The sequence below is a fragment of the Apteryx mantelli genome, chromosome 3, assembly GCF_036417845.1.
Source record: "Apteryx mantelli isolate bAptMan1 chromosome 3, bAptMan1.hap1, whole genome shotgun sequence".
Classification (NCBI taxonomy): domain Eukaryota; kingdom Metazoa; phylum Chordata; class Aves; order Apterygiformes; family Apterygidae; genus Apteryx; species Apteryx mantelli.
Genome location: NC_089980.1, coordinates 50,863,823 through 50,886,336, shown reverse-complemented (window position 1 = coordinate 50,886,336; position 22,514 = coordinate 50,863,823). Strand labels below are relative to the sequence as shown.

Below are 22,514 nucleotides of genomic sequence, written 5' to 3'. Positions count from 1 at the left end.
CAAATGGAATTGTAATTGCAATTGAATTTAGAACTTCTGGAGCAAGTCAAATACAGACAGAATCATGCAGTGAAAAAAGATCAGTAAAGAGGAATTTAATCAACATTTTCAGCTTTAAAACCTCTTATGCTGTCACTCTCCCTAAATTATTTCTGCGCATTTCTCAATGCACACACACTTTTCTTAAGTTATAATTCAGATGTACTCTTTTCAAAATGTATTAAATTTAAGTCTTTGTTGTCCACTGTTTGGAAACATTGCTTTTTTGCCCTGCTGACTGAGTCATCTGTGTAACAAAATCAAAACATCGAAAGAGCTACACAGACTTCAAACTGGCAAACCATAAAACACACTGTTATCTGGTAGATATCAGCCTAGATATATTTTTCACTGTAGATTTCATTTTTAATTTAAGCAAGCATACCTTTATGTTAACTAGCAAGAAAAATAAGCTTTATAACATTTTTCAAATTCAAAAGTCTAGTCAATTTTTGATTATTTTACTTCAGACATCCTATTTCTCAGTTTTACCTTGAAATCTTTGCAGCAGAAGTGCAATACTAAGATTTCAGGATGGCTTGTGTTGTGGTTAACATGACTGGCACAGGCCCTGATGTGGGGAATATAAGTGTGCTCTGGCCAGCCCAGTGCTAGTATTATTCCTGTTTTCTTCATTCCCACAGCAGTTTGGACTCTATCGGAGTGACAGCAGGAGCTCACTAGGACACGTCAGACTCATCACCTGAGGATAAGCCAGTTTGATAGTTCCTACTTGTGGTGGGAAACAGAGGAAAAAAAATGAGAATGCTCTTCAAGGTACTCTAAAGTCAATTAAATGCTATTTCATGATGTCCTGGATGGACATCTACAATATGGATAGAAACACAGAAGACTGCATATGCAGTTTGCTGATTTTCATGTTGCTTAGGAATGGGAAGTCTTATACATAGAAAGGACCGATTTTCTGTTTGTAACTACAAATGAACCAAAAATTCAAACTATGTGAAATTTCAAGTAAAGAAAGTATTGTTTGATCCTTCTGTATCCCTATCACTTTTTCCTCCATTCCAAGACAGTCTCATGGTTTCTTAATCTCTTTTAAAGTGCAGACAACATGTCTGTACTCAGGATTCAATCACCAGCTTTGCAGACCTCTACTAACAGCAGCTGAATAAAGCAGTTAACGTTAATGCTTTTTTAAATTATTATTTCAGAAAATAAATAAATAAATAATTTATTCCAGTGCAGTGATAACTTCTATTCTAGAGTGCTGGCAAGACCTCTGGTCCAATGACCTCAATACTTACAGCTGGAAACATGCACACATTCCAGTAGCCTCCAGTCTTATCTGAATACCAGCTCAACAAATAAAATAGCCATGCAGGTTTTTGTAGGAGAACAGAGAAATTTTGCATAATTCAGTATTGTATACATGGTCTCTCCTTTGCTCTCTTGCTATATCTCTCCCCATTCTTTACCAAGTTTCTCATTAGCAAAGATATGAAGACACCTCCTGACGATAAGAAAAATCAGAACTAAGATCAGCCTAAGACTCCTCTAGGTTGCAGTATGTGTGTTACCAGTAGGAAGAAATTAAGGTTGGCACTGTAATGAGTCCCTTGTTGTCCTAGTCTGTGGTGCATGCAGTTGGCTACCAAACTACAGTTTACTGTGTTTTATGTGTCAAATAGGGAGCTCACTAGTAGCAGATAGCTAAATTACAACTTGATCCCATTCATGACATGCCCCAAAACAGTAACTATATCTGTGCAATAAAAACGTTACTTGTATACCTGTTTTGTGCAGACTGACTATTTTTTTAAAATCCTTTGTGCACCACTTCAAATTTCAGTATTTCTTATGGATGTTCAGGGCTTTTTTAATGAAAGGAATTATAAAAGCACATAAATACAGATTTAGAATTCTAACTTTGGACATCAATACTTATATTAACCACAGGGTTTCACTGCTGCAACATCTGTCCCTCACCTCTTCCTTTGCAGTCTCCCCGTCCTCATTCACTGGGTGATCTGCAGGACTAAGTGCTTTGCTGCGTCCTGCCAAAATTCTATGACACCTTTTGATTCCAGTATATTTTAATATTTATAATTTTCATGTTTATTGGTATATATATATCTGTCTTCAACAGCATATCATGGATACTTTGCTGTACTTGACTGATCAACTCTCTGGAGTAATCACTATGAAGAATAATTTCAGAAAAGGCTCATTCTATATCACTATTATCTCTTACTAACAATAGTACAGAACTGACAGTTATTTTATTTAAGTTCCCTATTCATATCTCTACTTAGATCTCCAGAACTTTTACTTACAGGTGTTTGGCCTCTTTACATGTAAGTACTGTAAAAGCAGCAAATTTAAATATATTCTTGCTCCTATGGTGGTTCTTCTGTTGTATTTTTTTTTAGTTCATAACTACCAGAAAAGCTTTTCTATACATCAGGGTACAGATGTGACCAGACAGCAAGGAAAAAAAGAAAGAACTGAAAATAAATGCTAAGTACAGTAATGACACAATCTTTCCGGAATGCTGACTATGATTTTCTTCACTAGCAACTCAGTGGTTATAGAGAATTCGCATTATGAAGTACTGCCAACACAAAACTTTCAAAAAGGCATGTATTAGCCTCAAGGTAAGGAAATGCTTTTAATTTTTTTCTGTATTTTGCCGAGAGACAGCAAGACTGAATTCAGCACATGACATATATTGATTCAATGCTACAGCACTGAATACATTTTAGTATATTAAACATATTTTAATACTTGTGCAGATGCTAGAATTAGCTGCACTTCCCTTGCTAACAGCACATTCAGTGGTTTACCTTTTAAAGTCATTTCCCCTCAGAGCGCAGGCCGCCTGCCTTACGCTCTGTCCTTAAACCCTTCCTCGTCCTTCCAGCATGGCTTCAAACGAAAGAGAAGCTTCCGGAAAGCTTCCGGTCCCCGCCACGGAAGCGATGCCGGATCTGTCGGGGCTTTCTGAGCGCGCCACGGCCGGGCGCGTCCCAGGCGCTGGAGCGGAGCCGGGTCGGGCCGGGCCGGGCCGCGCTGCGCCGCCGCCGCCGCCGCCGCCGCCCCGACCCTCCGGCAGCCCAGGCGGAGCCTAGGCAGAGCCCCACGCCCCGGCGGCAACCTCCAGCGCCGTTAACGGCCCGCGCCCTTCCGCCCCGCGGAGCATGCTGGGACTCGTAGTCCGCCGCGGGGGCGGGGCCAGAGCCGGAGCGCGCGCTGCTTGAAAGCGCTGAGCGGCTGCCGCGCGCCGCGGTCGAGGGGAGCGGAGCGGACGGGGGCCGGCGCCGGGGCTTCCCCTCCCCCCGCAGCGAGGTACTGGCGCGCGCGGGGCCCCGCGGCGGTTGGTGACCCTCGCGCCCCCCCCCCACCCCCCCCGGCTCGGCGGCGGCGGTTGTGGGCCCATGGAGGCAGCGGCCCGGAGCCGGGAGCGCCGCCTTAGAGCCCCTCGCCCCGGGCAGGTACACCGCCGTTGTGCTCCCTCCGCGGGGGCGGTTGCGGGAGTCGCTGGGGCCCCGCAGCCCCTGAGCACGCCGCGGGGAGCGAGGCCGGGGCCGCGCCCCGCGCCCCCCCCGCGCGGCCCGGCGGGTCCTGCCGCCCCCGGCTGGCTGCAGGCCCCGAGGCGGCGCCGGGGAGCCGGAGCCGCGTCCCTTCGGGCCGCGCGCACCGCTGGCGGCAGGTCTCGCATCTCGCCGGGCGGCGGAAAGGAGCCCGGCCCTGGCCTCGGCTGCGCAGGGTGCGTGGTGCTGTTCGCAGGGGCCTCGATGTCTCTGGCTGAGCCAAGAAACTCCTCTGCTGCCTGAGCTGGCCTTCCCTGTGCAGACTGAGGCTTAATGCTGTGCTAACGCTTTTCTTTTTCCGGACTCCAGTTTAAGCAACATCATGGGAATTCAGGGCCTACTTCAATTTATCAAAGAGGCTGCTGAGCCTACCCACGTGAAGAAATACAAAGGGCAGACAGTAGCTGTGGACACCTACTGTTGGCTGCACAAAGGAGCTTACGCTTGTGCTGAAAAACTAGCCAAAGGAGAGCCAACAGATCTGTAAGTCGTCATTAACATTTCTGTCTTGGCCCTTTTACAAATTAATTTTTTGTTAACTTGAGATTTCTTGAGCTAAAAACTAAGTTAAAACAGTTTCACATGTTAACTGTTGCCTCTGAATTCACCCTCCCAGTTGTTGTGCCATTTGGAAATGGAAATATTGGCTCTGCATAAATAAATTATTGACTGTGCAAAGTAAATATTAAATAAAATACTGGAAAAAGTCTACACTAAAATATTTTCCATTAAACTACCAATAGCTTGGCAAGCTAGGTTTTTTCCAGCATGTTGCTATGCCAATAATAATTAATAAATCTGATGAGATTCCATAGATGAAATTCATGTGTCCCAAATGTATTATTTTCAGCAACTGATTTGTACCTAGTGGTAGTCTATGAATACTGCTGTGCAACAGAAGCATGGAATGATACTGAGGCCTTCTGATACATGGTATTGTGGATAAGGTGTCCTGCACAGTTTTTTTTCATTGCTTAATGTATGATATTTCTTAGTAACAGTAGTTTTTTCTAAAGCAACCTCCAATTTCACTTAGCAATATTGTTATATCAGGAAGGAGATGAACACAAATTGTGGTCATATTTCACTTCCAGCTCTGGAGCTTAGGTAAGGCTTGTGTAAGTTCTTGCCCTGTCTTTGAAAATCCAATATGAGCTCTTGTTTAAGGTTGAAAATTGTTTTACGTGAAAATGAACCTTTTGCCTTTTTTTTCCTTCAGAAATAAAGCAACGCTGTTTAGTCTGGTCTAAGCTTCATTTGTATGAGATTTTGATTAAATCTTCCATTGGAGGCAAGAAAGAGTTGGTTTGCAAACTGATACAAACTTTTCATTCCTATTTCTATTGATATGAAAAAGGCTGAATTTCATGCAGCTCTGCCTTTAACTGTTTCCTCAGAATTCAGTGGATAGGGTACACTTCAGGCAAGAAAGAAATTGACCGACAGGAGAAACATTAACAGTCATAAGAAACTTTGAATCCTAAACCATGTAGCAAAGCCGAACTGAATTTTACTTGAGCTCTTAATTCATCTTGTGTAGAAGAAAAGAGTTGTCTGTCCAGTATTTGAAATGGGAAATGAAGCATTTCCTTCTTAAAAAAAAAAAAAATCATTCAGGTATTCTTATTCTTTTTGTGGTGCTGGGGCCAGCACCACGTAATAGAGCCCCTTAACATCCTCGAACAATAGTTATCCTGAGCTTACATTTGTCCTTTCCTGCAAATAGGAAATATGCAACAGACTTGAAAAATAAACCTTTTCGCTAAACACTTCTTACTTTTTGTTGTTGCTGATACAGTTATGTAGCTTTCTGCATGAAACTTGTTGATATGCTCCTGTCATTTGGAATTAAACCAATTTTGGTATTTGATGGATGCACCCTACCTTCTAAAAAGGAAGTGGAGAAGGCCCGAAGAGAGTAAGTACTGAAGTGTATTAATTTGCAAACAAAGCAGTGTGTTTAACATCTCAACTCATTTTCAAAATGTTGAAAAACTTGAAACTTCAGTTAGGCAGTAATCTTTGATAAACTTTCTTACAATGTAATACTATTTCATTTAATTTACATTTAAATCATACAAACCTGTTCTTAGAGGTTTTATTCCAAAAATAGAACAGTACTTCATAAATGAAAGCTCCCTTTATAGAGGAAGGAAGTAAACCTCTGAGTATTAGTTCCTGTAATGTGTAGAGTTAAAGGTTTTCAGCTGACATGTCCTCATGATCTTTCTGGACATAAAAGGTATTTCTTCCCAATGTAGTTTTAGTTAAAATTACACCACCTTCTTTGGATTTGGGTTCCTTTATAATGGGGCATCTCGTGAAGTTGTGATAGTTTTTCTTTAAAGTGTTTATTTATAATTCTCATGAGACTTGTACCTTCTTCAGCCTGTAGCGAACAAACAATCTCTGATATTTGAAATGAGGCAAAAAATGCCTTCTTACCTCCAAACCAATAAATATCTGATGTCAAATACTCCCAGATTCATTTAAATCTCTTTTCCTGTGTTCTGACAATATACATCTCTTCTTCTTTTTCACTGCTAATTTCAGTTCCTGAATTGTCACTCTTTTCTGATTATCTGTTGCAACATGTCAGTCCAGGCATTCTTCGGGACACAATGACTTGCAGTTATTCTAATGTTTGAAACATTAGGCAGTAGAATAAGTTTGGGAAGTGTTCACTGGTGAAACAATTCTTTTTTTCCTACCACTCTCTTAGTCCTTTCTAGCACTTCTGTGCTAGTGAAAGAAAATCTGAGATAGGATATTTTTGTTTATCTTGCAGGAAGCGTCAAGCCAGCCTTCTGAAAGGGAAACAGTTACTTCGGGAGGGAAAAGTGTCAGAAGCTAGGGAATGTTTTGGGCGCAGTGTAAATGTTACCCATGTTATGGCTCGTGAAGTTATTAAAGTAAGTTGCTAATGTTGTTCAGATCAACAGTTTAAAAAAAATCTACACAGTAAGTAGCATTTCTTCCTTTATGCCTTCAAAAAAGCAATATTTTCTCCACTTGCTTAGCCTTTAATTGTGTTGCATACCATGAATTATGTTAAGCATAGTTCACTAAATTTAACTTTTCTACAGATTTATTATGCCCAGTTGTGTAAATGATGGTCATTTGCCAACTAATGCCATAAACTGATTTTGATATCATCTGGGATTTTACTTTTGCCACATGAAGAATAAACACAGTACCTCTTTTCCACAAGGTGGTTCCTGAGAATAGACTAGAGAAAAATTATTGGCTACTTAAAAACCTTTCCGTCACTTTTCCCTACCCTTCTGCTGCAGTCAAAGGGTCTCTGTCAAAACAAAATTACATTTGTTCTAGTGTGATTTTTTTTTTTTTTTTTTTTTTCCTTTGTCCAGCATATAACTGACAGGAGTATGAAACTGGCAGTTGTAGTCGGATGTAGTGACCATAGTCTTACAGACCAACACAGGAAAGGTGTTTTAGTGAGCAGATCTATGTAGATCTAAACTACTACAAATTTTTGAGCCATGAATATGAAGTTGTTTAAGGGGAGCCATATTAACTTCATTGAGAATTGTGGTGAAAAGAGCAGGGTTTCAGTTTAAGTTTTTGAGGTAGGAGTTCTTTTCAGATTTCTTAAGATAATCACTAAAAAAAAGTTCCTATGCTTCTTGTTCATGTACAGGCTGCACGAACCCAAGGAGTTGATTGTATTGTTGCTCCTTATGAAGCTGATGCTCAGTTGGCTTATCTTAATAAGACTGGCATGGTTCAAGCCATAATTACAGAAGATTCTGATCTTTTAGCTTTTGGATGTAAAAAGGTATGGAAGAAAATACAAATATCCCTTACCTCCCACTGATATCTTAAAAGCAGAGTTCAAAGTTGCTAAAAGTGTTTGTGATGTATCAATTTATTCTTCTACAATAAATAGGTAAAACTGGGGAGATAAGATTGACACTTAGCCTCTGTTACCCCTGCAAAGTGCAACAAATTAACCCATGTATAAATGAAAAAATGAGTTTATAATATGGGTGAAAATTATTGTTTTCACTTCCTTTTCATTTCCAGGTGTTTCTGAAAATTGACAAGTTTGGAAATGGACTAGAGATTGATCAAGCTCGACTAGGAAACTGCAAGCATCTTGGAAATGTGTTTACAGAAGAGAAATTCCGCTACATGTGCATTCTCTCTGGTTGTGACTACCTCCCATCAATTCATGGAATTGGGTTAGCTAAAGCGTGCAAGTTATTAAAGTTAGCTAACAATCCAGATATTATAAAGGTAATCTTAATTCAGTCTAGTGCACTGGCTTTTTAGGAGCCTCTATCTATTAATCTAGCTGAGATTTAACACTTAGTTGAAAACATCTAGCAGTTCTTAACTTTCTCCATTTTGAGGAGATGCTTAAAGAAGTATTTTACTGTGCTTGAGAAAGATACTGAGCTAAATTTATCCATGTATTGAAGCTATTATATACTTAATGAAATACACCAAAGTAAGTTAGTTTACATAAACAATTTGACTAATCCTCCAAGGGCTATTCCTCCAAGGGCTATTTGATTTATTCAATGAGTTCAGTTACAATTCATGAAAGTAAAAAGGGAACTTAACTTTTTCTATTCTGATCATGTTTTTAGTTAACTTCTTTTTTTGAGCAAAACTTCAAGATTTCATCATTTGAAAAGCTTATCACTTAGTAATTGTCATGTGATTCATCATTGCTGTAAGTGTTGGAAAGTCGTAAGTGAGTCAAAAGGTACAAAGTAGTCCAATAGTGCCAGTCAGAATTCCTATTTCTTACTGAGAGGAGTAAATTATCTTGGAGGTAGGACACATTGCCGAAATAAAACATCAGTTGTATTTCGGAAAGAGGACAGATTGTGGCCTTCATCGGTATAGCAGACTTACTCCTCAAAATAGCATGATATGTCTTCTGTGAAACTGAAAAATGTATTAGGCAATTAATGAATTATAAGGAAACACTTTTAAAGCAGCTTAGCAACAATATATAGGAGGAGCTGCTGGATAAATCTGCGTTCTTTTTATGGCAATCAAAAATGTTGCTGGTTAGTTCAGTGTTTTTTCCTACCCTAAAAACACCTACATGTGACTTATGTGTTCCAGTAACGTAAAGGATAAGACTTGATAAACCTTAGTTCCAGTAAATATATGTTAATGGAGATGCTCCTTATTTCTATTCAGATTTTGTATTTATCTGTTGGACAAGAAGACCTTATGAAAAGTTGAATTGTACCTCTTATGTGATGTTAAACAACTTTAAGGTGGAAAAACAATGCACAGGACTTCTTTGCCTCCCCACTCCCCACCCCCCAAACCTAGGCTGCTTTTTCTAACAGGATGCACATTCTACATTTAATGACAAATAAAGATGCTTAAGAATTAAACAAAAGGGTAAACTTATTGTATATTGCCTTTTTGGGAAGGCTGTTGTGTATTCCTTCTCTTCACTCTTCCATATATTCTGCTAAAACCAAAATTTTGTATAATTAAAAATTTGAAGATTTTGGAGTAACGCTTCTGAAGACAGGCATGGAATTGTCTTACCTGTTTAAATGCAATAATTAAGTGTTTGGGTTTTTTTGTTTTTTGGTTTTTTTGGACAGGTTATTAAGAAAATGGGTCAGTACTTGAAGATGAATATAACAGTATCAGAAGAATACATAGAAGGTTTTACACGAGCCAATAATACCTTCCTTTATCAGTTAGTTTTTGATCCAGTCAACAGAAAACTAGTTCCTCTGAATGCCTATGGTGATGATATTGATCCAGAAACACTAATCTATGCAGGACGGTATCCTTTCTGTATTAAAATAATGGGGGAAAAACATGGGTGAGCAGTTGTAGTGTTTTATCCTATTTTGCATTCTATGCATCTTTGTTATTGGCTAAAATCTGGCTTTTCTGCAAACTAGACAGTCTTTTCCTCTGATTTTTTTTGATTTTTTTTTTTTTATTTTTTAGAAAACTCCTCAAATACAGGTTATATTTAATCTGTTGAGTTGTCTTAAACCTTCTTTTAAAACTTATGCCTATGTTGTGTGTGTCATGATCTCAGCCAGTTTAATTCTTACAGTCAGTGCTCAGCTCATTGCCTAATTTAAGCATTCCCTGTTTTACCAGAATTTTTTTCCAATAGAACAAGTAATGTTGCTCCATGTTTGTGTAGCCTAATTTCAGCATGGAAGATTAGGAAAATGAGGAAAAGGAGAGGATTGTTGAAATAGATACTCGTCTCTGTATGCTCTTCAAACTATGGCATTTTCACAAGTTAGGAAGGAGAAAGAGGGTAAACTTTCCTGCTGATGACTGAAGGTTTTCCTTCTGACTTACATGATCTGCCAAACCCTGCAAATCTAGTATAATTCTTCTTGCATCAGACTGAGCCGTGAATAGTAGTATGTATCTTTCTTTTCCTTTTGGTGGTTATTCTAGCAGTGCCTTTTAACACAAAAATGGGAAACAGCAGTTTTAATTTTTGTGCTACAGTTCTTGCAATTTAGTCTGTATTCAGATATTTTCCTTTAATATAATGGGGACAGACATTTCGGTGATGTTACTGCTTTTCAAATTGCTAACGGTAACCTTGATATCGACACAATGGAACAAATTGATAATTATAACCCTGACACTGCCCAGGTAAAATTTTTGTTCTAAAATAATATAGCAGGATACTGACATGTGTCTGAAGATTTATGGGAAAACAGGGTTGCGTGTTATCCACAGCTAACTTGGCAATGAAAGCTATTCTACTACTACAAAAACTGTGTATTCCCACAAATAAATATAAAGAAGTAAGGGTCAGAGAGCAACCCAAGGCAAAACCGTTTCTTTTTTTTTCCTTCTGATAATGAGTAAAAGATTAGTACTTCAAAAAACATTTTTGTATCCTGAAATATAAGTGATGTCTAGCCTACCAATTTCTGCAGCATCTTTAAGACTTTCTAAGTAGTAATTGAAACATTACTTTTTAAAAAATTGTTGTGACTTTTTGGTTTCTCCTTTCGCTAAAGAGAACGCCAGATGACGTTTCATTCTGGCAGTTTTGCAAGCTCCCATCCAGGAAAACATTCTTACATGAAGTGAATTGTCCCAATGGCACTTGAAAACTGAAATTTAAGTTTTTAACAGGTATAACCAATAAAGTCTTTTTTTTTTTTAGTTAAAAGATGCTGAAAAAGTAAATATAAGGGTGTGCTTTTAGAATCCATTGTTTTACGAACTATCAGAGTTTTGATTATACCTGCTTTTTAATTGCCTAGCTATGGTTCTGTGTTTTAAGTGTTAGTGAAATAATGGATGTTTATCTTTGGATTGCTATGCTCATTTTGACAGTAGGGCAAGACTGAGTACAGTAGCAATTGAATCCTGGTTCTTGTAGCTTTTCACTTTGCTTTAAATGCTCTGCAGTTTCTGAAAAATGTAGGCAGTTAAGCACTCTGACTTAAGTGATCCTTGAGCCCCAAGGAAAGGCTCCTTACATGTAAGTGATGAAGAAAAATAAATGATTTGGTAGTGATCAGAATAATCCTGATTACTTACTACTGACTGAACATGAGAAAATAATTTTTTTAGGTACATCAGGTGCACCACCTAGATTGGGCATTTATAGAATTAAATCTTCCATATTTTACCCGGTTTTGGAGGTTCATTTTTTTTTTTTGTTTTTTTGCTTTTCTTTGTTTTAATGGACACATTTGTGAAAGTAAAGTATGGACAGCAATAGGAAAAGTAAAACACTTTGGCAGTTATTCATAGAAAAACTTGCAATGTCCTTCTACTGTAACCTGAAACACACTCTTCCAGCGCTGAAAAAAACTGCTGCTGGAGATACTTGCATGATATAATATGAGGTTTGGGGTATTTCTTCCTTCCCTCCCTTGAACATGTTTGTTTACAGTAAAAGACTTGAACTTACATATCTTAGCTGAGTGTTGATATCTATATATCCAAAGAGGATGACTGTGTAAATTAGGTGACCTGTAGCTTACAAAACCATGCTTCTCGTTCTCTGCACAAGTAAAAATCTAACTTTTCAAGGCATTTGCCTTTAATGTTAGGTCACTTTCAGACCTTCTTGGTAAGTCCTTAAGACTATTTACAGAAATAACTAAAAATAAACAAAAACAATTCCTGAAGTGATTGAACATATACAGTTCTTGTCTATAACTGAAGAAAGTATTTCCCCAAATTAGGGGTTTTTTGAACAGATAAAAATTCAACTTTTTAATTTGTCTTGGATTAGCAGTTAATCATATTGGAATGAACTCATGGCAGAACAGAAGAAAAATAACTTGTATGGAAAGCATGAGAAATGTGGGAGCAAGAAGAAAATGTTCATGTGGAGTAGCCATATCAGCACTTGGTGTGCAAATGCCAAAATGTCCTTGCATGCTAAACTGTGTAACTATGTAGAAGGCAAATTATTCAACTGATGTTTTGCTTTTATTTCTTCTGTAGCTTATGCAGCAGAGAAGTCGTGGCTGGGATGATAGATCTGCTAACCACGTAAATAGCATTTGGAGCAGAGACTACAAATTTGGCCCTAATACAAATACTGTTCTACATACAACACATTTGCCAGAGAAAGCAACAACCAAAGGCATTGAGAAGATAATTAGTATCAAAGGGCTGAAATTTTCAGGCAAAGAGCTCTTAGCAAAAAGGCCAAGAAGTGGTATGTTTGTTTAAAGAAAAATTAACAGAGAAGAGGGTTGTGGGAAAGCAAAGCTTTTATCTTTGACTTGATAGAGGTCTAACTCTACTTTAGTCTTAAAAATCTCATTCTGAGTATCTGTGTATTCTGTTCTCAACAAGCTGCGAGTCTGCAGAGCCACAATATTAAAGCCTATGTAACAATTTCATGTTTGGCAGCAAACTTTCAGCAACATTTAATTGTTTGCTTTCTTTTATTTGTTACAAAAGCTTATCCTTTTCAATTGTTGTCATTTTTAATACAATTTGTTCTGGTTTTAGATATTTTTGGTTTTAATTTCTATTTTATAATGGCTTGTGAAGAACTGAAAATAGTCTGTCCTTTACAGAATGAGACTTGGACAGACAAATTTTCAAGAACACTTTCTGTACTCTTCTGCAGCCTATTTCCCTTGCCTGGGTACTCCTCAATCTGACTTTCTTGTGATCTATTAGATCTGTATTATCCTGTGTCTTCTACGTGATCTAAATTATATGTGCTGAAATAACACATAGGCTTCTAATGTAAGGGGCGTTTCTTTGTTCCCATTACGCTTTATCTGAGAAGTACTTTCTCTTCCTCTGCTTCCTTCTCTTTCCAATTATGCTACCAGGTTTCCCTTTTTGGCTTTGCTATTCTTGGTATCTTCCTAATCCTTGATTTATCAAAATTTGTATTTAATTTACTAATTACTCTTTTTTTTTTTTCTTCAAATTTAAGTTTGCTTTCAAAGTGTTGAAGCATGATTCTGCAATTTTTTTGTCTTTTTAAATCTCAGCTGTTATGTTTTCACTCCAACTACCTCTTCATAGAAAGTTACTTTAAGGCTATGTACTAGAAAAGAACTGTGTTAAAGATTCTGAGCTGTAACATCTAGAATGTCCCTACCAGATCTTACTGATATTTTTAAGCCTGTGAGAATAAGTATGAAATACTCAGTTCTCTCATAGCTAGTAATTAATTCTAGAGCATACTTCTAAGTGATGTTTAAATTGTCTTTAGATTTAGAAGAACTCTCAGATGGAGACCTGTTGAACCAATATTCATTTTCAAAAGCCAAAAAAGCCAAGGAGGAGTGTGTTGAAGACTGTGAACCACAGAAGATTGTCTCTGCGATACAAAGCATTGATTCCTCAGAGAATTCTCTCAGTAAAGAAAGCTCTAACTCCCTGCCCAGAGTTAGAAATAAATTTGCTTCCTTTTTGCAAAGGAAAAACAAAGAGCGAGATGCTGTAGTTGTTCCAGGAACAAGAAGCAGGTATGTTTGCATCACACTTTCTTATAAGTACCAAAATACTATTAAATACCGCAGCTGCAGAAATAACATTTTTCTCACTTTCAGTATTTTATTTTGGGCTTTATTATGCAACTTTATTAATGCATGTATAGTCCTGAGCTGAGATGCAAAACTCTGCGCTAGGCATATTATGTGTGAAGAGCTATTTTTGTGTCCTGAAGTCTTAAATTTAAATTCATTGTTAAAGGGTGAATAATAGAAACAGCTGAGGGGTGAAATCACTGGTCTAAAATCAGGCTACTGCTTGGTAATAGAACTTGATTCTTAATCCAGTGTCTTGTGAATTTGGGTTGGTCTTTTGGGGGAGGGGGGTGGAAATCATACTATCTAATTAACTGATGAGATATAATTTTTACACTTCCACTTGTCTATGAATCCCTTGATGTTTGATCTTTGGTAGAAGACTAGGAATGGTACAAAAGGCTTTAGTTCTAGTTTTGTATTAAAATGAAAAGTCTGTTTGGGTGGGGGGTAAATATATTTATACCTAGATGTGAGATGAATGAAGAATGTGTACAATAATTTAACTTTAATTTGCTAGTGGCTTGTAGTATAAAAGCATGTGATGGGACAACGAATCATTTGCAAAAGAATTTAAGTGATATTTTATCTTGTGACTGAACAGTTTGAGGTTTGATTTTTGCTTTGTTTTGTTTTCCCTGAGGCCAATCATTTCTCTTCATAAATGCAAGCTATGCACTGATTAAGCTTGTATTATTCGGCCGTTGCTGAGTTTGCTTAAGAAATACCTGTGGATACAGTTCCCATCTGAAAAGCGAGTGAAAAGTAGAAAGAAGACCTAATTTGCTGCTTATAGTCCTCATTTTTGCAATAAAAAAAAAAGAAAATTATCATTAACTGTGAGGTGGAATTTATTTCTACTTTAGTCTTCCTTTTTACAGTTCAGTATATGGATATCAAAATTAGTTAGGAATTGATGATGCTTCTTTTCCAGGAAAAGATCATATGAAGTCTCTGAAAAGAGTATCTGTTTTGTACCAAATTTGTAAGCAGTTACCATATTTGTGAAAATGCAACATTTACCCATTGTCTGACTTTGGCAGGTTTTGTTTGTTTCAGTTAAAGCCAGACCTTGATCATACAGTATGCCAAATACCTATTTTCTTATCCATCCCATTCAGTTTCTGCTCTTGATGTTTGCATCAGCACTTTGGGAAGCAGAATGTTGAACTTATCAAGACTACATAAGCAAGACTTTTTTGTGGCATTTGGCCGCAGCTAGTTAAATTAGTTTTACAAAGGATTATTATACTTCTTATGTCTTCTATTGTATACTTTTTATCATAAATAGCCTGAATATTAGAATTTTTTGAGAGCTACTGTTTTACAGGAAAGTCTTTGGTGTTGTTTAGCTCGGGAAGGTGTGAGTGAAAGCTGAGAGTTTTATGTTGCGTCAAAAATTAAGAGTTGTCAGTGATGGTTGCTTTTTCTGCAAAACAGTGCACAGTTTCATAAAAAGTTTTGGCTAGTAATTACTCCTAGGAGCTGCTGCTATAATGTGGAAAGAGCTGGATAGAGTCTAGCTTCCTTGATAAGAAGCACTGAAGGGTTCATTACAACTTAGCTTTTTGATAATTAGTGAATATACCTTTACATTTTGTAGGATTCCTAGATGCTTCTGTTTTCCAGATGAAGAACTTGTTAGTATTTTCAGTCAATGGCTGATGTGTTTACAGATGATTTTTCCCACTGAAATATAAAATAGTTTTACTGTTATATTTTAAAGTTAAATGCCTCCATGAGGGTCTAGAGGATTAAGACCTTACTGACCTGCCCATTGTCAAAATAATCTGCATCTGCAAGTGCAGTTCAAAAAATCAGACTGATGGGTACAGACCTACTATTGATTTTTGGAGATGAAATACTCATTTGCAATAACTTTCTTCTCCCTTGTCTTCATCTATATTATACTTTGGGTTTTTTTCTTCCTTTTTTTTTTAGGTTCTTCTGCAATGCTACAGATATGCTTGATTTTAGAGCAAAGACAGATGACAGCCAACTAACTCCAGGTGTGGAGAGGGATTGCCAGAAACAGGAAATAAAACATGTAGCAGAAAATATTTCTCAGTTTTCAGAAACTGAAAAACCTACAAGGACTACCTTATCACTTCCTGGAGAAACACAGAAAAGTTGCTTCCAGTGGTTTAGCAGCCTCGAAAATAGTTCAGGAAATCCTGGTCCATCTCATGCTGTATTGTCACAGCAGTTTCACCAACAGAAAAGCAACTACATGGCATCCCAGGAAGATGAGATCAATAAGCTGCAAACCGAGAGAGGGGCACTGTGTGGCGAATCAGATGAAGAGTCTTCTGCCTTAACAGAACTGGAATATTCCTCACAGTCTCAGGTGTCTTGTAAGATATCAGAAAGCAGTTTGGAGTCTTCAAGAGTGTCACAAGTGTCTAACAATTCTCCTGCAGAAGTAAGAAAATGACACTGTTTCAGCATTTGCTTTCACTATCTAACAAAATTAGGCATCACAGTCTCCTCTTTAAAATGATATCCTGCAGATAATATAACTTCTAACAAAACTTGGCTGTGCTTAATATAGCTGTGTAGCAAGGATTGACTTACTAGCTTAAAATCAAGTCTGTTCCTTGTTTTTAGTTTGTACTGACAGCAGTGGAAAGACTGAAAACGATGGGTTACATCAAAACTGGTAGCCTAACTCTTGTTCTCTGCTTTTGTTAGTCCCCGAAGAAGTCTTTTAGAAAAAAAATATATATATCAATGTAGTGTTGCTTGCTGAAAGTAAGCTCATGCTTTTGGATAAGTTTATAGAAATACTGAGAACACTATATTATAAATGTAAGGATATAAAAATATACATTGTATGAATTGGTTTTAAAACCAACTAACTTTTCTTCCTTGATTGAAGGAATCTGACTGCAGTCCAAAACTGGCTGATAATCCATGTACTTGGAGCTCTCCAGTATTTTCTGCTGTACACACTGACAAAAAGAATATGCTCTCAAAGACCAAGGTAAGAATTCCTTTAATTTTACTATGAGATCTATTGAACACTGAAAATCAGTGTGTGTGGGGGGGATTGTATGCTACTTCATTCTAAACCTATAATGGAAGAATCTTAAGCATATGCATATATTGGCAAGAGAAAATTACTTTCTTGTTCATCTGCATCAGAACCAAGACAGACTTTAACCCCCTATGATTGACGTGGTTGCAGCTTGCTTTGGGATTCATTCAGTGTAAATCAAGACGCCAAGCTAAAGCTAAAAACACCTTTTAATTTTCCTCAGGCATGCTAAATACGTAGGTTTTTGTAATGTAGATTAATGTAGTCATGTTCCTAATCCAGGAATAGTCACAAGATACAACATTATTTCATTGCTGGTGTGGATGAATCTACCTGTTCTACTGTCTCTTCCTCTTTGACTAGAAAAATGGCATTTAAACTTCTGAATTGGGAAAAGTTTTAACCAGTTTTTTAAGTTGCTCTAGTTAAAAGCCTTGTGAGACACTAGAGAACCGCATGGAAGAATAGTCAGTTTTGCTTTAGAGCTCACCTTTGAGTCAGATCCTTTTTCCTGTTGGTAGGGCTTGTCTTCTATGTGCTTTCTTAGATGTCTAAGAACAGTTGAACTCGTGTTATGTTCTCTGTCACTGTGACATTCATAAGAGCTTTACCCATCTGTCTAGTTTACAAAACTTCTAAGACCTTAACATCTGAAAGTCCTCTGACTTTTTAGGCATTTTCATTAGAATTGGCTAAAAGATTCATCTCTAAAGGAGGACACTATTCCTTGTATGTACACCCTTGTTAGCTTCCTTCTCTTAAAACAGGCTTAAAAAGCTCAAGCTTTCCTTTGCAGAATAGGAGAACTGTGTGTGTTCTGTAGAACAGTAGTGACATCTTGTGGTTATTTGTATTAACTTTTGTGTTAAGAAGCTGGAATTTTTATCTTTGTTCTTTAACACTTGAACTATTACCACCTGTTTATAAGGCTGTGCTTTTTCATTAGAATAACACTTTGTGTGGTTCTCCTCAACAAGACTAGGCAATGAAATTAAATCATCCTGGGATTCAGAATTGTATGACTTTCTTTTTAAGAAGTTGTTTAATATGTTTTGCTTAAAGAATAGTTTCTCACTTCAAATGTACATTGGGTGAAAGTATATACAAAATATAGGGGAATACACAATATAATGGTAATCATCTTATATAAACAAGCTTTCAGGATGCTTGGAGCTCTTCAGAGTATATAAATGTGCTGAAAATCCATTATGACAACAGGGTACATTTAAAGCAGGCTGCTTGTGGAAGGGTTTTCCACACTTATTTCTTTGGCCGTGCATTCCCTCTGATTCCTTTACGTGCTGACAATAATAATCATAATGAGTTGATCCAGAGAACTAACCTGGCTAAAAACTAATTCAGCAACAACAGCAAATACATCAACTATATCAGAACTTTGGCCTACCTGGACTCATGAGTTGTCTTAATTTTAGCACCGGAGAGACCATGGGAACAAGTAGCCAGTACTGAGGGGGCAAAGACAGGAGCATTGCTTTTGGCTCAGCTGTCCTTTGGGATAAGCTTACCACAAGTGTAAAACTTACTAGTGGAATGAGGAAAATCCTTGTTGCTGGTGGTAAGTACAGGAAAAGACACTGAAGGGAGTAGTGAGTTCATGATTTACGGAAGATGCAGTCAATCTCTTAAAAGGCCAATTGTTCCAATTTTGCCAAGTTGAGTAGCATAGCCAATCTGTACAGAAACTTAGCAGCAAGGGGAGGAAATCTGGAGAGGTTGTCAGCTGTTGTCATGGTTCCAGTTCAAAATGCATGTGCCTAGCTAGTCAATTCTAATATTAAAACTAATGCATGCATTTAATGAATGCCTATAAAATAATGAGCTCTAGAGGACCTTGAAGTCAACTAACTATAGGAGGTTACTACTCTGCAGGTTTTGTACCCTATTTAAATAATTATATTTTGGTACTTTGGACAGGCGAAAGCTAGAATAATGAGCTGGAAGTGAGTGATTGCTTAGAAACCAGCCATTGTCAGGTGCTGATGTTCTATAATCAATTAGTAGAAGAGCTGAAACAGAAAAATGTTGTTCCAGTGCCTCAAAATGGCTACCTCTCAAAGCTGAGGAAAGTTATAAGCATATGTAAGACAGAAGAAAATAAATGGAAAATATGAATAAGAGGCCATTTGTGGCCTTTTGTCATTTGTGAATTTCTAGTTTTAGACAAAGTTAAAATTTTCTTTGCCAGAGTAAATTACGTGCATTGAATTGGTATGCTATGATTATACCCACACATAGCACAAATGGAAAGAGATTAAATAGATAGCAATAGGTATAATTTCAAGCTAGACACAGGTAGGAAAAATAAATCCAGCTGACTTGTCTAAAGTGTATTTCTTTTGTTGTTAAGATAATATTATAAATGCATTACTTTCTGGCAAGGTAATTTTTTTAGTAAAGAAAAGATAAGCTTTAAGTGGTATTCTTATTTCTGTCCTGCATATGGGAAGAGATTGAAATAGTATGTGAAGGAGCTACAGTGGATTAACACTCTATCTAAACAGTCAGATTTGCTTGAATCCTCAGCTTTTGAGAGAACTGTCTGAGGCTTTACTGACTTGCTTACAATAATATTAACCAACAAAATGTGTGAAATTCCAGAAGGCAATAAAAATCAATGATGTATCAGTATTGGTAGGGGTGAGAACAGCGATCTGGGCAGCTATATGCCAGTTAGTCTGATATTGACCGTGGGGGGGGGGGGGGGGGGGAAGGATATAAGAGTTTCAGGTTAGGGATGAGAGCATGAAATATAAAAATCACATTGACGTGACCTAATCCCTGTAATTAATCTAGACAGCAAACCTCTGTGTGCTGTAAATGTCAAACAGACTCAGTGCTTTGAAACTTATGTGAATTGACATACACTTTTAATCATAGGGATAGTTAATAGCTGGAATAAATTATTTAGTGAAGCAATGTATTTTTTTTTTTTAATTGATGTCTTCAAATTTAAGACTGGTTGCCGTTCCAGAGATACATTCTGGCCAATCACAACTGCTTTGGCTTCCAGATAGAAAAACTGTGTGATAAGAAGGTCCAACTACAGATCCAATGATCCTTAGGGTAATTGTACTGTTATCTATCTTTGCTCTGCTTAGATTTTGTGAAAAATGGAGTCCTTTGCGTCATAGTGGCACCTCTTAAAATTCTGGAAACTGGCACTGAAGAGTTTGGTTTATTGTACTCTGTCATGTGAACAAATAAGGAAAAAATATTCAAGAGATTAAAAAATTACTTTTAAAAGAAAAGTGCTTTTGCAACCTCTTCTGGTTGCAAAGACAAACGGAAACTGGTTTGGTAATTCTTACAACTGAATTTTCTATAAAGTGTATGACAAGGAGCTTTTTAGACTAAAGGTACATAAATATACATTGTTGTAATATCAGATTGCATTGTCCCAACACAATGTAAAGAACTTTATTTTTGATTATAAAGTTTGCAGCAGCAGCATCTCTGTTGCTTGCAGGTTGTTGCTTTAACCAGTTTATAATGTAATATTAAAATCCCACAGGTTCCTGGTTTACGTAAATCCAGTTCTGTAGGGTCACATATTGTGACAAAGCTTAAGCCATTGATACCAGCTAAAGTAAGTGGATTAAACAAGAAACTATCACCTGTGCAGAAGAGAAATTACTGTGATGTTGAAAATAAGCTGGGACTGCAAGCCACCATTAGTGAACTCTGGAAAAACTTCCAATTTAAAAGGTGAGTTGCTTTAACCTCTTATTACATTAAACTGCTTCTCCCTCCTCCCCATTGCTTCTTCCCTCTTTTCTTTTTCTTCTAATTCCTGTGAGATGGAACCTCTTACTGATAGCTTGGTTTTGCGTTTTCCATATTCTGTGGTGCGCTAAGAGTCTCGCTGTGAAAACAATGAGGCTGTTCACATAATGTCCCACTTTCCTTCTGCCCCCACTGCTCTAAAACAATTTAATCTTATCACTAAAATGTTAAGCAGTGCACAGGTCCCCACTGCGTTGAAAACAGATGTGTGCATAATTCAGATCAGTAATGAATTACTGAATTATTCCATCTGGCCTGATGAATACTAGCACCCTGTAAACTTGAGTCTATTTCAAAGCAGGCTCTATACATATTTCTTGCACACAACTTAACAGAAAGAACAGCTTAAAAGATCTTTTCTTCTACACACCCTTCTTTAATTTCACAAGCAATTTCACTTTTTTCATTGCTTGACGTACCCATCAAGTATGATTAGTGGTAAATATACTCTTTACTACTAATTCCTTCTTTTTCCTTCTAACCAGGAAATATTCTGAGCTAAAATGCATTTAAGTGGTTCATTTAGTTTAACGTAGTTTATATAAAAATTATCATCATTACATTTAACATCAAATACAGGTTTTGTTTTTTCAACTTATGTGTCTTTTGCATTTTGGGGTGGCTGATTATCAAATATGTTCTGCTTTTGAAATAATGAGGGTGAATTGATGGAATATTAGGTAGTCTTTGATTAAGAGACCTTTTTGCACACCATAAAATGCCATTGTTTTCTATTGTGCCCACAAATTGGCTAACTTGAAGTTTTCTGAAAATCTTTTCAAGGTTTAAACTTGAAGGACAATGATCTGCTTTTTAATAAAAAGAAATATGTATATATGTATTTTTAACTTACACTACTTCCATTTGGACTCAGGTAAAAGCGCATAGTGGCAAAGCTTTCCCAGAGAAAAATGCTTTCAAAGAGCAAGTGACAGTACTTGAGTATGTCTCTCTTGTCGTCAAATTGGGAATGTCTGACCAGGATTGTTCACAGGGAGACCACCCATGTATTTTGATTTATCCAGGTACAGACATATAGGACAGTGTAGATAGTACCACATTCCTTTTCTCTGCTGATGACTGCAAGATTTTGCTCCCAACAACCACATTTTAGCCATCCAGTTTTTGCTGTGCTATAACTGTTGAACCTACCTAATTTAAGTAGCTGCTTATTACTTTTTAGGGGATTTTTCTTTTTCTTGATTTGTTTCACAGAAAGGTTTTTCCCATTGCCACGGCTTAGCTTTGAGTATTCTGGTGTGCATCCCCCACCTCCTGCAATTTTAAGCTGTTTCTAAACTAGCCTTATGTCTTAATTACATTCACTGGTGGCAAATAAATTGCATAGGACTTAATCTTTTCTGTCCTTCTGTCAAAACTCTCAGGATATGCATGAAACTACAGTTCTTCAAAAGACTTGTATCTTTACTCTGGGTGTTACACACTTCCTTGAATGTGGTACATACAGTGTTTCTGATGCAAAGCTAATAGTTAGCATTTGTTCACAGGTTAACCGGAACAGAATTGAAATAATTTTCAAAAAGTTATTCAGCAGTAGTGAAGCTGGATTTAGAACTCTCCATCATGAAATTTATTTTGGGCTTATTCAGAGGAGTGGGTAGTTGGGTGAGGTTTTTTTGTTTGTTTGTTTTAACCCATGTGTTCTTACAGATCTGTGATTAGAAACATAAAATGTTATAATATCCCTCTTTTTGTCTGTGTGTGCAGAGAGTATGAAAAACTCCCATCCTGTAAAAAGTCAGACCCGTTGTCTCCAATCAAAGATAACATTCAGCTCACTCCAGAAACAGAAGAAGAAATCTTTAATCATCTTGAATATAGTCATGTTCAGAGAGCTATATTCCAATGAACTGTATGCAGCTGTTTGCACAATAGGATGCATTTTTAATCAGTATCAAAATTTTCCTTCTGTATATCTCATCAATATAGGAAAGATACTTTGAAAATCACCTGTATATTTTAGTCTGACTATTGATTTGTCATTTTTTATAAAACTGTGAATTGAAAGGTACAGTTTTATACGGACTGGAATAAAAACCTTGAGATGTC

The 22,514-nt window shown here is 37.2% G+C and overlaps 1 protein-coding gene and 1 long non-coding RNA gene across 5 annotated transcripts in view; one reads left to right on the top strand and one right to left on the bottom strand.

Moving 5' to 3' along the window:
* The window catches only part of LOC136991571 (uncharacterized), a 14,507-nt gene extending 11,436 nt beyond the window's left edge, over positions 1–3,071 (bottom strand). Inside the window, exon 1 of the long non-coding RNA XR_010883711.1 lies at positions 2,847–3,071. This is a non-coding gene — a long non-coding RNA (uncharacterized lncRNA). The remainder of the gene's footprint in view (positions 1–2,846) is intronic.
* Positions 2,632–22,514, top strand: EXO1 (exonuclease 1). Of its 4 annotated transcripts, none has more exons than XM_013943903.2 (14): positions 2,632–2,657; positions 3,903–4,076; positions 5,392–5,511; positions 6,382–6,505; positions 7,255–7,392; positions 7,641–7,853; positions 9,197–9,384; positions 10,133–10,229; positions 12,051–12,267; positions 13,288–13,543; positions 15,545–16,025; positions 16,482–16,586; positions 20,173–20,366; positions 22,173–22,514. In XM_013943903.2, the coding sequence occupies exons 2-14, from the start codon at positions 3,916–3,918 to the stop codon at positions 22,312–22,314; spliced, it is 2,436 nt and encodes an 811-aa protein (XP_013799357.2). In that variant the 5' UTR covers positions 2,632–2,657; positions 3,903–3,915; the 3' UTR covers positions 22,315–22,514. The 4 variants fall into 4 exon arrangements, with proteins under 4 accessions (XP_013799357.2, XP_067149456.1, XP_067149457.1 ...); XM_067293355.1 differs by lacking the exon at positions 2,632–2,657 and adding an exon at positions 3,277–3,348; XM_067293356.1 differs by lacking the exon at positions 2,632–2,657 and adding an exon at positions 3,473–3,494.

Coding starts and splice junctions, on each gene's coding strand:
- EXO1 (XM_013943903.2), top strand. CDS start 3,916: ATGGGAATTCAGGGCCTACTTCAATTTATCAAAGAGGCTGCTGAGCCT. Junction 10,230..12,050: donor ATAACCCTGACACTGCCCAG/GTAAAATTTTTG, acceptor TTTCTTCTGTAG/CTTATGCAGCAGAGAAGTCG. Junction 20,367..22,172: donor AAAAACTTCCAATTTAAAAG/GTGAGTTGCTTT, acceptor CTGTGTGTGCAG/AGAGTATGAAAAACTCCCAT.